Source organism: Temnothorax nylanderi, unplaced genomic scaffold (genome assembly GCF_030848795.1).
Source record: "Temnothorax nylanderi isolate EJ_2023f unplaced genomic scaffold, tnyl_v1.0 TNYL_tig0022_pilon, whole genome shotgun sequence".
In the NCBI taxonomy this organism is placed as follows: Eukaryota; Metazoa; Arthropoda; class Insecta; order Hymenoptera; family Formicidae; genus Temnothorax; species Temnothorax nylanderi.
This window is the reverse complement of record NW_027249084.1, coordinates 1693653-1710482: the sequence shown is the minus strand read 5'-3', so window position 1 is coordinate 1710482 and position 16830 is coordinate 1693653. Positions and strand designations below refer to the sequence as shown.

Genomic DNA, 16830 nt, shown 5'->3' with positions numbered 1-16830 from the left:
ATCGATTAATAATTTTGATAAATCTGACCGATTATCGACAGTCGGTAACTGCAACGCCTGACGAGTTTCGGCGTTTTGCGTGTAGATGGCGCGGGTATTAAATTGTGATGGCAGCGTACATTCGAATCGCTCGAAGAAAGAAAATTCGGCGATACTCCAACATTTTCTTGAACTTTTTCGAGAGTTTGAACAGGAACACATTACTAGGTACGATTGTTGGGTAATTATAATATTCCGTTTGCTTCTTCCGCAGGCAAAGAAGCGAGAGATGCATGTGCGCGCATAAGAATTACATTTGATCAACAACGCAGCGGCAGAAGGGAGACTCAAGGGAAGACAAGGATTCAAAACTAATATAACTTTTGTCGTTACAAGCCCGGTTGATACAGTTTCATAAAACGACTGGTAGATCTACTTCCTCGATCCTCGTCTCCAAACAATGACAACGTAAGCATAGCTACATGTATAAACATTCTTTTCTGAATGCACTATTTATTCTCCCTTCATTCTCAACGCTTCCACCCTACTGCTTGCACCCTATCTTTCCATTACCCCTACTCGCCTCATACTAATCTTTAAACAGAAATAAAGCTAAAATCACACAACGCCCTTTCACCGTTACCACTCACACACACACACACACACACACACACGCCATTTAACCAAGTCCTCTGAATACAGTACTATTTATAAATGAAGAACACGCGTTTATTCCTGCTTTTCGTCAAAGCTTTTAGATCCCGAGCGAAGCGCAAGATTTGCGGAAATGAAAGGCAAAAGGATCCAGCGATCGATCCGGATTTAAACGCAAGCGGCCCCCAGTACACATAATATCCCAAATTGGAACATATGTTGTCTTAAAAACGTTATATTACATAAGACATCTTAAAGACATCTTTCCGGTCATCTGACCCGATTTGAGGCATGTGTGTTATCTGGGGCTCATTAATATGCACTGGAGATAAGCGGACGCGCGTCTTCATCCGTCCAAGAATGCAGGCCTTCTTCCCCGAGCGGGGAAAAGTCTCGTCGTGGGCGTGCGAGCGCGAAGCGTCGCGACGCTTCGTCGCGGCGCGCATCCTCCGACGCAGATGTGCCGGGCGCCGAGCGCCGGGCGCGAAGCGGAGCCACCGCGGATGATCGTCGCACGGGTTCCGGCCGATAGTTTACGCTCTTCGTCGCCCTTGTCGCGATGCGCGGCCGCTCCTTCAATTTGACGATCCTCCTCGCTGCATGCGGTCTGCTGACGGCCGACGGTGCCGACGTTGCCGTCGACGCCGCTACCGACGACCCGCCGTCGTCGCTGAGCGACGATCCGCGCTGCTCGCTGTCGCTCAGCGTGGTCTTCGGTCCGGAGAACGCGGAAAACAATAACGGCAGCATTTTCCACGACGGCATCGACTATCCGGCCGAATTCCGCTGGACCGGCGGCAATTCCACTTACGGTTGCACTTGCAGATTGCGCAACTGCATCAGGAAATGCTGCCGCGACGACCAGGTTCTCAGGAATTCGAAGGAGGGAGCGATATGCCAGGAGATGTCCCAGAACGATACGACGAGGCTGGCAAGCGCGGCAACCAGGCAGCATCTGCGTCTGTCGAAGGACCAGATGAGCGAGGAGATTCAGGACATCGAAGAGCTGAGCAAGCTCTTCTTCCTGGTGCAGGGCAACGCCTGCCCCGGCAACACGTTCTACGTCCTCAATCCCGACAAGTACGACGAGGACAAGATTGTTCTTCAGGCGAACGGCAGCTTCGTAGACGCCGACGGGAAGGTCATTCCTTTCTGGAATTATTGCATCGACTGGAAGGTGACCGTCGGCCGGATCGGCGTCCTGGTCTGCTATACGCCGGAGAGGGAGTTGAACGAGGAGACGTACACTCACCATCATGTGGGCATCATGGTGTCCATCCCGTTCCTCGTCGCCACCTTCCTGGTGTACGCGATCACCCCCGAGTTGAGGAACCTCTACGGCAAGACGCTCATGTGCTATGTCATCTGCTTGATCATCGCCTACGTCTTTCTGATCCTGGTCAACTACATTTACATGTCTCCGATACGCGTGCTGTGCTTCACCACAGGTAAGCGGCCTCCTCTTAAGTATAATCTGCTAATTGCGACGGTCAACACCGTCGCAATTTCAGTCGCGGATATATTCGTTCGTTATCGCGATCGGAAACTTGATACAATTTTCGTAGGGTTGAAAGATAATTATCTTGCGGCGTTATATTACTTTAATACCGTATGTAACGTGGGAGAGATTTAATAACCGCGCCTCGTTTACGTGCGGTAAAATAATTGAGCTCTCGTAGCAAGGCAATATATTTTAATGTCCGAAACAAATCTACAACGTTTTGCGCTTATTTTCCTTACACCTTATTTTCTATGCAGAATGATAATCTTGGGAATATTATCTCGAGAGAGCATCTACACGAATGCGGGCAGAGCGGATGACGTTATACGTTAATTAAATAATTAGATAATTACCATAATGTAACGATTATTAACACTCTGCATGCAGCACTCTGGTATTTCTAGTTTCTAATAACTAACGTTGCGAGTCCACAGTTTCTTTTAAAAATTGTTGAATTATTTCAAGCGAGACGAGAATATGATTTATTTGATATTAATATCCCATATATTTAGGTAAAAGTTTTTTCTACACAAATGAGACATCATTTAAATCTCTTATATTCATATTTCAATTTTTTATATTTAGATTTTAATTTATGCCCACGCATCTATCTTCTTTTAAAAATAGTTTATCACGAATAAAATTATCAGTTGATGAGTGAAGAAGATTAATCATGAACTTATATTTATAGTCGCGAAGTTGTGCGCTTAATCACCAGTTGGATTGATAATTCGTAATACATTGTTCGATAGAACAATCGCAGAGACAAAAAATTAAAATAAGAAATAAATATTGAATAAATAAAAATAATAGGTATATATAATTACTCTGGATAAATAAAAATTATAGATCTTCTAGATATAAGAGAGTTTCTGATTTTTTCTCTCTAACAAAACTTAATCCATAATGAAAGAAGGAGACATTATAATAAATTTCTTTTTTTTTTAATATTCATGAAAATAACAATCACAGATTCATAACATGGATCTATAAGGATTGATCACTCTATAACTGGATTATAACTAAACGCACATGTACGTGCGTTATCACTATCTGTGAAATATACGTTATCACTATCTATTCCACCCATTAATATGGAGCACATCGTAAATAGGTATACGTATGAATCATGCTTTTTTTTTCTGCACGCGTGACTCCAATATCTCTGTGATTAGTAATGATGCGAGAACTGTATACTATACGCTTCCTGTTACAATTTAATCCTTGGTATTAGTTTCGCGTTATTTCGCGGAAAGCGAGATCAAGAAAGTCCTTTCAACGAGGAAAGTCCGGATTGGATCAGAACTGAGAACCTGTCGGCGCCTCTCGAGCCATCGCTATCTTCGATTTCCCGTAAAACAAATGTTAATGATTCCCCCAATGAGCGTGATGGGAGATACGGGCGACGAGGACAAACCGGTTTTTGCGTAGCGTTTCGTTGTATACCTCCGCGTTGGTTAAGTACCATCGCTTATAGGGTGGGATAAAAGTATATGCGGATAACGGTAAAATATAATATAATTGCATTATCTCAATTTTTCAATAATTTATTTTTTCTTTTTTTGTAGCCTAGGGCGATAATGTGATATAAGTTCGAGGATGGATCGAGCTGCGAGAGAACCAGCGAGAGACTTTTCCTATCCTCTTCCTACCGACTTTTACGGCCGTACTATGGATTAATAGCTTTTCGAGATAAATCTTTCGGCCGTATACAAATAAGTAACACCTGGTGCAACTTGAAATTTCTGTTGCCCGCTCGTTGTCCGATCGTCCGTAGATCTATTCTCAGTTTCCGTAGTCCTCCCGAAACTGTAGCGCTTCTCTCCACTGGAGCACTAAATATCTAAACAGCCAAGTGTCTAAATTTACGTTGCCGCTGGATTGGTCAAGCTACCATCCCGTAGACCGGAGAAGTTTGTCAATGAACATCTTTTTTTTCTCTCGAACCGCCCAGTATACCGCGGCTTCGCAGCAGGTAGCCTCTGCTTTTCTAAAGCCGCCGGCTCGTTGTCTGGTAGTCTCGTCCCGTTGCTCGCGCGAGTACATGCGTTCCTCGCGCGCTCTTCCCTCGTCCGTCATCAGGAAAAGTCGCGGTGAAACCGAACACAGTGCTAGGCTTTATCGAATTCAGCGAGATAACTGAAAGTTGACCGTAATCGTTAGTGATAACAGTGCTATATTTGAACCGCGGGTGGATTTTTCATTCATTTCGACGCTTGAGAAGAAAGAAAGGAGAGAATCGTGCAAGAGCTCTTTGCCTCCTCTCGCGTTTATTCCGTTCTCTCCGATAAACACTTAATTATTATCACATACGTCAATTGCTCGGTTGACGTAAATCTTGTTTTACTCTGACGTATTTGAATATACGCCCCTTTTTGAACAGCCGGATCGCTGGAATCATTGATCAACAGATTATCAGAATAGTATTTATAATATATATATATATATATATATATATATATATATATATATACACAATAATAGAATATTTTTTGCAACATTGCATAGCAGGTAAAAATATTTTTTACGTAGACAGATTGCTTATTCGACAAAACACACCAGATGATTGAGTGCCCATATGTCCATACTGTACATATCAGCTTCAATATTGTTAAATATTTACTGTACAAATATTTCGTTGTATATAGATGCTTTGAGATTATTTACGTATTTATGTGTTTAAGTGGTGTACATTTCATGAGAATTACAATTACAATTTAGATGCAAATTCACCTGTGTTTGTATATTTTAGTCGTCAGCTAACGTTTTATTAATCCTTGCTTAAAACCAAGAAGCGATGACTAAAAGGATAAAATCTTATTATATATTTATATAGAATGTGATTATAGATTATTATCAATACAGATAATATCCTAAACAATGTCTAAAACAATTATAAAATAATATTTGAATAACAATTACAAAATAATATCTGAAATAATTATAAATTGTAACATATCTTGTATTTGTAAGATATCTACTTATGTAATCGTTTATCATTTACATATCTGAATAGCACGCTTTTTGTAAATAACTACATCACAAGTGACCATGGATGCTGTTATATCCACACAATATCTTTCAAACTACACGCTGATTAAAAAGTTCGCACCCTTCTTTATCACTTTCACTCTATTGGTTCAGCAGTACACGCACAAAACACCAACGAGACGTAGTGAGATTAACGAATAATGAGAGATTGGCTGTTTTTATTATTTCATGGGGCATAGAGAGAGAGAGAGAGAGAGAGAGAGAGAGAGAGAGAGAGAGAGAGAGAGAGAGAGAGAGGGGGGGGCTTGTGCCATACTTCTTCAAAGAGTCATCGTGTTTCTTGTCTCTCTCTTTTTCTCTCTTCCGCTATTTCTTGTGGCACTTTCGTGAGTAAGCTTCCGCACGGCGATAACGCTGAGAGGTGGCGATAATTCGCTCCGTTTCGAGTTGCCGTTTCGAGCAGCAGCTTCGTTAAAGTTTAATTAGTACATAATGAAACGGCATCTGAGAACAGCCCTGTTCGCGGTGTTTCTCGCGATCTTGATCGCGGCTGCCGCTCTCGAAAGCGATCAGACAGAGGAAGAGCCAGAGGATTCATGGAAGGAAAATTTTATCGTCCCTCATGTTTATCTGGAGGTAGAGATAATTCCAAGTTCGATTGCACACACTACGTTACTGTACCTATACTTGGAATTTGTCGATGGAATTCGTGTCGCTTTGCTATTATGCGTATTATAATATGCTTACTTAATGATATTTAATGCCTAAAGCGATTTCGTGGTGATGACTTAATAGCGAATTCTCGCGTAATAGCATTCGTGAATATGATAATAATAACATCAGAAAGGCAGACTCACTAACTGTTTGCGTGTTTATAATTAATCAAGACTTTTGGGAGAACTTGTGTGTGTGTTGCGCGTCTTGAGAATTAATTCTTGATTAAATGTAGACTACATCTCTAGATACAATGAAATTATGTAGAACAACTGTAGATTTATGGAACAGAGAAATTACGTAAATTAACCAGCTAAATGAATTGAAGCAGTTTGCCCATTTGTGATCGACTTAATTCATATAAGTGACCGGACTCAATTTTCTGTATTAACTATAATTGGATGTAACACGCGGAAAGGAGCCAACATCAAAATGCTGACTAATGTATCGGTCATCAGAAAAATTCCGCGCAATAGCGTGGACCTAAAAATAAAATAATTTTCTGACAATAGGGTGCGGCAAGGAAAAGGAGGGTACTAATATTTAATCCTGTTATGTATAATTCACTATGTAATATGATATACTCACTACGTAATATGATATAACGGAAATTTAAAGATCCATAGCATTTGGTTCCTCTCCGCTTACGTCCGATCGTGGGTTTTAACAATTATTTGTCTCCGTTCCCTCTGGCTCTCTACTCCTAGAAGACGACCGGCATCGATGGTGACGGCTCCGGGAAGCCCCGCGTGTCGCTATGCTGTCGCGTCGGCACTTTCCTCAAGGGGGACAACTGCGTGGAGGCCACCATGAACGGGACGGAAGCGGTGCGGCTGCCGGCGATCTACGAGACGGATCTTATGCCGACGAACGTCACAGCGAGCGACGAATATTTTGATTTTGTAACATGGAATCCGTGTGCCGGCGCGAAACGGTATTCATTGAATCCGCACGCGTACGAGGACGACGAATGGTACCTGCTGTCCAACGGCTCGGTATTGCGACCCCTGGCCGAGGTGTCGGAAGATCGTCTCCTCGACTATCACCAGTACTGCTTGGCGCGGGTGAGAAGTTACGAGTATCCGGAATATCTGGTGTTCTACTGCGAGGAAGAGTATACGATCGAGGACGAGAACAACGGCGGGGTAATATATTCCTACGGAATGCTCGCGTCCGTTCCGTTCCTGGTCGCCACGTATGTTGTCTACTGGTTGCTGCCCGACCTGAGGAATCTGCACGGCCTGACGTTGCGCGGATACGTCGGCTGCCTAGCGTTGGCGTACAGCATGCTGGGGGTGCTGCAGCTGACGCCGCAGGAACAAATCCCAAACGGCATCTGCATCACATTCGGTATACCTACAGAATGATGCGACTTCTATTAACTCATGTTACTGCGCAAAGAAGAATTAATGCTAACTTGAGATGGATTTATATGTTATTGCGGCGGCGGAATTAATCGCTGATTGCTTCGACATCGCTGTTATCGATTCCCGAATCGTCATAATTCCTTTGTGAATTGTTTATATGTATATATTTATGGTATATCATGTGCATTATGCATAGCATATCTTCTAAAGACCGCGTCAGACCGGATGGAACGTGGTATTAGAAATCGTGCGATTTAATGAGAGATCTGCTTAACGCGAGTGCGTGGCAACTTTCTAAATGATCTCATGTCTCTCTTGCTTTTCCTGCAAATATCAATATTGACATTTGAAGAAATTGTTATTATAACGTCACATTTACAGTTTATCGTTTAACATGTATAAATTGTTTTATAGTGTTACTCAACGGATGAGAAAGTCAGCATTCTGCTGCAGTAATGCATGAGAAACGAATATGTCGTATATATAACTAATTATATGTACTAAAAATTGCGTTCTTTATCTTGCTTCTATGCTTGTTTCATACGTTTGCCTTACACTTAATGTAGCTGCCTGCTTTTTTTCATTTGACTAACATAGAAAATAGGTGTTGCATTAATTTAATATAGGACTTTTCAAAATTCGAAATTTATATGCTATAATGGCTGAGTTTGTCTTAACGCTTTCAGTGCAACAAAAATAGAATGAGGCTTACGGCTGAAAGCATCAAGACGAACCCAGCCATAGTCAATTTACGTCAAGTTCAAAGATCACCCTTAGATTTTTAGAGATTCTTTTCTAAATCAGACTACACGTTGAAAGGTGGAGTGTAAACTAAAGTTTTCTCAAATACCAATCGTGATGATTCACCCAATCGGCTGCTGCGAGGCGAACCGGAAGCTCGTGCGTCTTAGACCTGAGAAAGTACTAAAAGCCCTTATAAACAAATAAATGCAAACGAGCGTTCACGTCGCTCTCCAAACCATACGCTACGGAAAGCAAACTATAAAATGTCATCTCTAAAGGGGGTCCGCCCCCGTTGTCCTGTTCACCACATCCCCGACCGAAAAGAGGACCTGCTTTAACGAGGTGCCTTTTCTTTCATCGTTTTTTCCTTCCTGGCATGCACTTGTACGTTTGCGAAACAGGTTCGTCCTTCGGACAAAAACGTCGCTGTCGCAACCAGCGATATCATCACGCGTATCCTTCTCGTTTCCGTAGTTTGCGATATCGTTGCGGTCGCTGGACATCTGACTACGATAGCACGAAGAGAAAACCAAGACGATTGTCAGTGAATTTCGACGTGTCCACAGGTCGACGATGCGTCGACGAAATCTCGCGCTTTGCTGCTGCACGCTTCTGTTCATCGCTTCCTCCTCCGAGCCGCTTGAAAATTCCACGACGACGACGGGCGACTACGAGCGGAATAATTCCACAGTGCGATATCAGATTCATACTAATGTTACCGCGACAAATCGTAGCGGCGATGCGGAAACTATGCGCTATAACGCTCGTGAAAATTCCACCAGGAGTAACGACGGCGTGCGGTACAAGCTCCGTCTTAACTCCACGAGTATCCACGAGGATGATGACTCGGTGCGGTATGAATTTCACGCGCATTCCACGAAGGATCACGGGGGCGGCGATCAAACGTCGATGGAGCTTCGTACGAATTCTACAGATGACAAGATCAATTCCACAGCACATGAACCCCCTGGAAACCTGATGCAAGACCTGATCGAAGGCAGAAGCAACTTAACGTTGTACCAGCACCTTGGAAAGTTGTATGAAAATGACAATAAAAGAAACGTCGTTCCATACAAGATGTGCGAGAACAGTACCTGCATTCCACTCTGCTGCCCCCTCGGCGTTCGCATGATCAAGGAGCAATGCGATGCCGAGAACGTTGGGCATTATCCCTTTCCGGGTGTGTACGAGCAGGCGACGAACGAGTCGCTTGAGAGAGGACCGATCGGCAAGGTGGACCAAATCTTTCAGCTGACCGTCCACGATCCGTGCACGAAAGTCGGACGCTATGTGCTTGAGCCTGACGAGCAACCAGATGACGCGTTTATGTTCCTCCTCAATGGCTCTCTGTATCGACCGCGTCTCAAAGACGTCGATATTGATTTATACTGCCTCATCGTCTTCCAACGGGATAAGTACGAGATATCTGTTTGCTTTGATGACTTTGATCCCTCCGATCCCTCGGAACCGGTGTCCCCGGATGGCTATCATGTGGGTCTGATAATATCCTTGCCGTTTCTACTGACGACATTCGTGGTGTATTCCGTACTGCCGGAGCTTCAGAACATGCACGGCTACACGCTGCGTGGATACGTCGGCTCGTTGTTCGTCGCGTACACGATCCTCGCGGTAATGCAGGAAATCGGACAGACTGCATCGGATACCGTCTGCATCACATTGGGTACAACATATAATAATACAGTGAACACATATAATACAGCATATAATACATGATTTCTCTCTCCCCCGATAATTTGAATGTAAAAATTTATTAAAACCTTGGGAAAAAAACAATGAAATAAAAAGCGGGTAAAATTTAAATTTTGATATGCAATCAACTTGGAACTTTATTTGGATAAATATCTTTTTTTTCCTTTTCTTTTTGCGGAAGATTTTACGTGATTCTGACACAATATTTAAATCGCAATGTTTAATTCAATGTAGCGCATATTATCGTCAAGGTTTACCGTCTTCGACTAAATAAATTCCTGATGCAGAAAGGCAGAGTAAACCTGTTTCTTCACGGGCGAACATAAGCCTTAATCGACACCATAATGCGTGATTAATAGTTGTTTATTCTGTTTCAGCTTTCATCATTCACTTCTCGTTTTTGGCAAGCTTCTTCTGGTTAAACGTGATGTGCTTTGACATTTGGTGGACATTCGGGTAGGCTATCAAAATATTCCATACTACATTTTATCTGCAATCAAATTATCTTTTAAAGACAATCTTGTAATATTTCTTGAACGAAATAGAGCAAGATATTTATAAAAACAATGATAACCTTTTCTTCGCCAGTAAATAATTAAAAATAAAATCAAAAATTAAGCGACCCGACTGGCCAATTTTCATTTATTAAAACTCACGACGTTTCAAACATAATCTGGTCCTTCTCAAATGAGATATTATAATTTAATACGCAACATTAAACATCATGCGTCGCCGGACGTTGTATCCTAACTACACCGTGCGAACGCCAGATGTTTAGTGCGTCAAAGAAATGAAAATGTAAAATTGTAAAAATTGTAAAAATGTAAGAAAATTAAACTGAACATCTTCTCCACTATATCCGTGCCATGGTCAAAGTCACAATGATCATTATATACAGTGGAGAAGATGTTCAGTTTAATTTTCTTTACATTTTTACAATTTTTACAATTTTACATTTTCATTTCTTTGACGCACTAAACATCTTGGCGTTCGCACGATGTATATAGTTAGGATACAACGTCTGGCGACGCATGATGTTTAATGTTGCGTATTAAATTATAATATCTCACTTGAGAAGGACCAGATTATGGTTGAAACGTCGTGAGTTTTAATAAATGAGAATTGACCAGTCGGGTCACTTAATTTTTGATTTTTTTCAAGATATTTATGTTTATTTCTGCCAACGCGGATTAACTTAATTTCGGTTTAATTTACTTTTTATCTTTTTCTAGTTGTAACAATTAGAAAAAGATAAAAATTAAGTTAAACCGAGATTAAAGTTAATCCGCGTTGGTAGAAATAGACATTGATCTGAATTTTGAAGATATCTTGTAATATTTCTTGAACAAAATGGAGCAAAATATTTAGACCTGAATCTCGAAGATAATCATTCTAAAAAAAAACATCCCACTTTTACATATAATTTATATATAAATTACTTTTATTTACATTTTATATATATTTATAATTATGATCGAACATTAATTACGGTTTATCAAAGATAAAACGCTTTCGGATCGAGTTCTAGGTCAAATGAGTTAATTGATTCGCCAAATATTTTCGCAAGCGCCACTTGATCCGGCGCTTGTGGTAAAGAAATTTGATAATTGACAAACAATAGGGGAAAATGATAGCGACAGGACGCGAATTAATATCCGGTACGTGACCGGCGCGCGTATGTGGTGCAAACACAGCCGAGTTAATTTTGATCTCCGTCGCGGTTGGACGTCGGTCCGAGATGCCGTTCGGACAAGCAATATTCGGGTGAACGGAAAATGTCAGTAAAGCGTATCCTCGAACGTTGGTATTCACGCTGCGTGAATACGTCGAACACGCTCATTTATCAATGACTTATTAATTATTAATGAATATACAAGTTTGTTTACATTAACGGAACCCCTCTCAACGTATTTTCTAAAATGAGATTAAGAAAAGATTGCGATACGAGTATATAAATCATCATTCGTGTCGCGATAATCAATTTAACAGTCGTTTAACGTTATCAATACAAATCGTACGTTCTTCTGGTAATGCCTGCGACACGCGATGCGCTTTGGTTCTTTCATTCTTTCTTATTATGCGCGTGTGGAATGCTATAATGTAATTTATTATCTCTCGCGTGTCAATGAAATTTCATGACGCGATATTGTCGTGTCGCTATTTACCGTTCTCGCAGAGGAGATGAACTGACCCCGCTGTCGCCAAGCCCGTTTCACCCTACTACAAGGGTGTGACGACTGCTGTGTACGCACATCGCCCGGTCTCTTGTAATCAATTACAAGAGTGTCGGGCGGCTCGGGGGCGCGTGCAGCGCGGATCGTACTTGGAATCTGATTAATTTCCTCCTTTATTGCGTGCACGCATCATCCGCGCACATCATTGTTATCGCCTCTACACGCGTGTCCTCGCGGGAAAGCGTGAATCATCTTTCGGCTCAGCACGATTGTGTTTATGTAATTTTAATAATTATTCTTTAACTTGAATTCTTCTATGTTGATCGTCCGTGTCCATCTATACCACTCCGCCACATGCATTCCATTTCTCATTCCATACTTAAATCAGGCCATATTGCATTGATTGCTGCAACTAAAAAGAGAGAGAAGAAAAATCATTTACGAAGGAATAATTATAATTATTATATATAAAAATCTTCGAAGAGATTACATCTATTTTTATATAAAACTTGTAGCATTCAAACTCAATTGCGTTACCAAAGAGCTACCCATTTAATTAAGATTGATAGAATTTAAAGACATCTTTGAAAGTTACAAGAACAGTCTAATATTTTATGTCAGTCTTTAAACGTTTCTAAATAATTTTCTGTATACGTTTCTTAAATAAATGTAGGAAATTGAATTCGAAATAGTATTTTCAATATTCAATTACGTACCATAGTTGCACACGGCTTACGTAAAACGTATTAAACAAAATTCAACGCATCGGTCATATTTGCGAGAAACGCGACCAAAAGCGATAATTATTTTAATTTGTATTTGCATACTGACCTATTCTACTTGTTGCTGGCAACAATATGGCATGTAAATTATATTTTGCAGAGGATTCCGTTCGTTACAAGGAAGCGTGAAGCAACGAGAGAGAAAAAAATTCGTTATGTATTCGATTTACGCGTGGGGAAGCGCTTCCATTCTCACTGTCATTTGTGTCATCATGGATTTTGTTCCCAGCGTGCCAAAGGAATTGATCCGACCGGAGATCGGTGAAACGAAGTGTTGGTTCAATAGTAAGTGAACGTTCACCAATAGCTTACGACGGTGACGTTTTATTAAAATCATGTGTTTTATCAAGACCAGATTTGAGAATTGTCAAAATTAAGCGCTTGAAAAATGCGACGTATAAAAATGCGAAAAATTTAATTCTCCGTTTCAGCGAACGAGGCGAGGGCGTTATATTTTTACTTGCCCATGAGTGTCACCGTTGTCTGCAACATTTGCCTGTTTATCTCTACTGCACTAAAAATTGTGCGTCACAAGAAGGACACAGCTGCTCATTTGAGAAGCTCGGAAAGCAGACGCCACGATGACAATAAGCAATGGTTTGTATACAAGCATCTTTACACTGATACGTTATTGATAATCATATTAATATATGATTATACGCCGATATGTCAGTTTGCCGAACGGCTTTGCATAATGTCGATCGGTCCTCGTTCCCAACGTGATGATTATTTTTAGACGGCAATTTTCCCATGCGGCGGTTTGCTTTCATAATTACGAAATCTTTTGAAGCAACAAACACATCGGTCGCCGTTTGGATCGCGCGCGTACGAGATTCCTCGAGAGCGTCTGCGATTCTCGAAAGAATGACAAACGATCGTGCGAATAAAAACCAAAAAGTGGTTGTTCCCCTATTTCATAAAGACGGACATCACGTTTCTTCAAAATTGTTTGAGAAAACTTGGACAACTCTCTCCCTGTTTTTTAGCCCGAAACTTGATGATTACGATTTTCCGAAGATATCTATTTTCAGCGAGCATCGGTTACTTCAAATGCTTTCGTTTATCGCGAAGCCCTTTGTTTTAGTAATTCTAAATTATGGAAGATACAGAAACAAACGCATTCGCACGCAGGTTCAATCTCTATCTGAAGTTGTTCATCGTGATGGGCATAAACTGGTCCATGGAAATAATATCATGGGTATTCGAGAAGAACTCGCCGGCCTACGTTTGGTATCTGAGCGATCTGACAAACACCCTGCAAGGTCTCATCATCTTCATTATATTCGTGTGGAAAGAAAAGATCAAGCGACTGCTGCTAAAGCGATTCGGTTGCCAGGATCGTGGTCTGTTCTCCAGAAACTCGACGCGTAGCGGCTGTCACAGCTCAGCCTCGCGCACCTGCACTACCACGTCGGGAATGATGTCGCTGCAGGAGAAGGTCAATCCCTACGTGCAAACAAATTGCCGCATGAAGAGTTCGTCCGATGAGGCTGAATAATATTGCAACGTGAGAAAAGGATTCCACTGTATGAATCAGAAGAATGAGCAATTAGGCGATGATGTAACTTAATTCTCTACTCGAGAATTAATGTTACATTGCTCGCGTTGATCTCTTTGTTTGGAAACCGCCAAGATTGGTGGTTTCCATCATCCTTTATATTCCTTCAAAATGTATTTACAAGATTTTTTTATCTCTTTTGCAGTCTAAAGAGAATTAAAAAAAATTAATTGCTCTGCATCTATTATCGTCCTCATTAAAGTAACAAAAACATAGTGTATATCATGTACATTGACTGCCGTATGCCATAATTTTGTATAAATTTTATTTTAATGTGTAGAGATTTATTATTACGTTATTATTACACCATAATGTCTCGGTAAAAAGGCTACAGATAATTTTACTAATTTTAACTTGAATTCTAGTACATTACTACTCGTGCATGAAAGAGACTACCTTACATTCTCTTTTTCTATATTTATTTTCATTACATTGACACTCGGTCTACATTTGCACCGCACATATAAGTGTTTAATATTATTAAATAAATTTAAGGGAAAAAAAATATATATATAAAATGGACATATGCATTCTTAAATACACGTGTTTATATGGATACATAATTTTTAAGACAATATTTTATCGCGCAACAAATGTGCGATGCAAATACCGACCTGTGTCACACATCAGCCGTATATTTTATCATATACACGTGGTAGTATTGCAATATGTACCTCGAAAATCCTTGAGGTAGACTTTAAATCGAGCATCTCCATGATTAATTTAAGATTCTGTTGATTTATTATGAAGTGTATTTACCGAGCTTTCTGGGAGCTGCATTTCATTTATCGTATTACATATAGAATATAGCTCTCCACTTAGCTTCTGTACGGTCACAGAATATTCCTGTACAAGTGCCATCACAAACATTCGTCTAATATTTAAGTCGCATCTGCATTTATACGCACCTATAAAATAAAAATGTGGAAAATCAAGTGGACAGAATTACAACACAAGGAGAATAAGAGCACAGAGTTCAGAAGTTTATAATTGTTAAGTAATAAAGGCTAATCTATATTCATTACCATGTATGTATTTGTAATCGTCTACGTATACAATAATTAGACGAGAAAATAAAAAATAAAAACCTCTACAACACGTACTCTCGCGCTACTTGTACACGTCATGCACTCCTTTCAATCACTCCTATCATTATCAGTTGAAATCTTATGCAAAAGAGTTTTATTTTATGCAAACATATCTTCTCGATCAACTCCAACGCCATCGTCGTCTTCCAAGCTTGAGAAGTTGAAGAAATGGGCCGACTTATTGTTATAGCCGACGATGTTCTTGTTGTTCGGATCAGGATGCTCAGTGAGATAACGCTGGATAAGATCTCTCGCGTCGTCGGCAGAGAAGCGCAGGAATAGATGTATTCTGTCGACGTAGCGGCAGTACAATCGAATAGAATGCGCCGTTTCGGAGGCGACGTCCTGGAACGTCAAGAAATCGTTTGGCATTTGCGGCGGACCAGCCATCTCGCTGGCTCGTTGGAGACCCAGCACAAGTAGATCTAATACCAGTCCGTAGTATTGGGCGATAAAAGACGCGAATTGCAGTCCCCTGATAATGCTGTAATTGTTGGTGTGATTCATGTCTTTAATAGTAATTGATAACCACGTTATTCTTCGCAGTCATATAATCGGCGATATTATGATTGACTATCAGGCGTAACAATCTGTTGTGCAGCGTAAGATTCATCTTCTCGTACAGCTTCTCAAATTTCGATTCGTGCAACACGTTGCATTCACCCTCACTGACGTCCCACACATCTTGGAGATTGTTGATACCTTGGCACCACTTGTAAAGGAGAAGCGGTGGCGGTTCCGTATCGGCCGGTTTCACCCACGGTGGGAACATTCACCTCTTGTCCGCCTCGTACCACAGATATTGATCGAGGTAAGCATCCGTGATCTTTTCGAGCGGTTCCACATCGTACACAGGAATCAAATGACTGTAAAGATCCATGAATTCCATGCCAACTTCCTTGAAGGCCCTCTGCGTGAGCAAATGTCTCTTGATCCTGGATAGTGCTTCGTGTGGGTTGTCATATGCTTGTTTTATCAAGCCAAGCTCTTCTCGTTGACTTTGATTTAGTCTGGATTTAATGCTAATGGCTTCCTTCAAGCGTTCCAGAACCAATATTGGCAAGCTCGTGTCGATAACTTCCTCCGTTATAACGGTGGAAACTACATCGAACGTTACAGCGTCTGCAGTTTTCAAAATGTTCTTTATATTCTCCAGGCTTGTCATCTATAAAATACATAACAAAATGTTAGTAAACAAATAAAAAAAGATGGAAATTAAAAACGAAAGAAGTAAAAAAAAGCTTAATGCGGTGATGTCGGTGACGTCGGTCGTTATCGACGATTGACAATTGTGTACGCGCCAATTTTGCGACACGCTCGGCTGCCGCGAGTGTCTCGACGAGATAGCAATGACCGATTATTACTCTTGCGTCATCCGGCCCATCCGGCAAAAAGCGAAGGATCACGCGTGATTACGCGGGCACATGAACGAACTATTCGCGTGCAGTGTGCACGGAACACGATCCATCTTACTACCAGAGAAATGCAACAAGACACAAGAGACCTGCTGAAATAAATTAACAAGAGGATAAATAGAAAGCAGAGAAAATATTCCTTAGGAATTCTTA

At 41.0% G+C, this 16830-nt stretch overlaps 1 protein-coding gene and 1 long non-coding RNA gene across 2 annotated transcripts; one reads left to right on the top strand and one right to left on the bottom strand.

Moving 5' to 3' along the window:
- Positions 1–142: 142 nt before the first annotated feature.
- LOC139769524 (uncharacterized) lies at positions 143–15276 on the top strand. Its single transcript, XM_071700647.1, has 8 exons — positions 143–447; positions 731–2081; positions 6802–7189; positions 8517–9631; positions 10038–10116; positions 12717–12901; positions 13048–13213; positions 13748–15276. The coding sequence occupies exons 2-8, from the start codon at positions 1193–1195 to the stop codon at positions 14112–14114; spliced, it is 3189 nt and encodes a 1062-aa protein (XP_071556748.1). The 5' UTR covers positions 143–447; positions 731–1192; the 3' UTR covers positions 14115–15276.
- On the bottom strand, positions 11623–12545 carry LOC139769465 (uncharacterized). Its single transcript, XR_011717574.1, has 2 exons — positions 11826–12545; positions 11623–11753 (listed from the first exon to the last, which is right to left on the bottom strand). It is a non-coding gene; the product is annotated as an uncharacterized lncRNA (long non-coding RNA).
- Positions 15277–16830: the final 1554 nt, after the last annotated feature.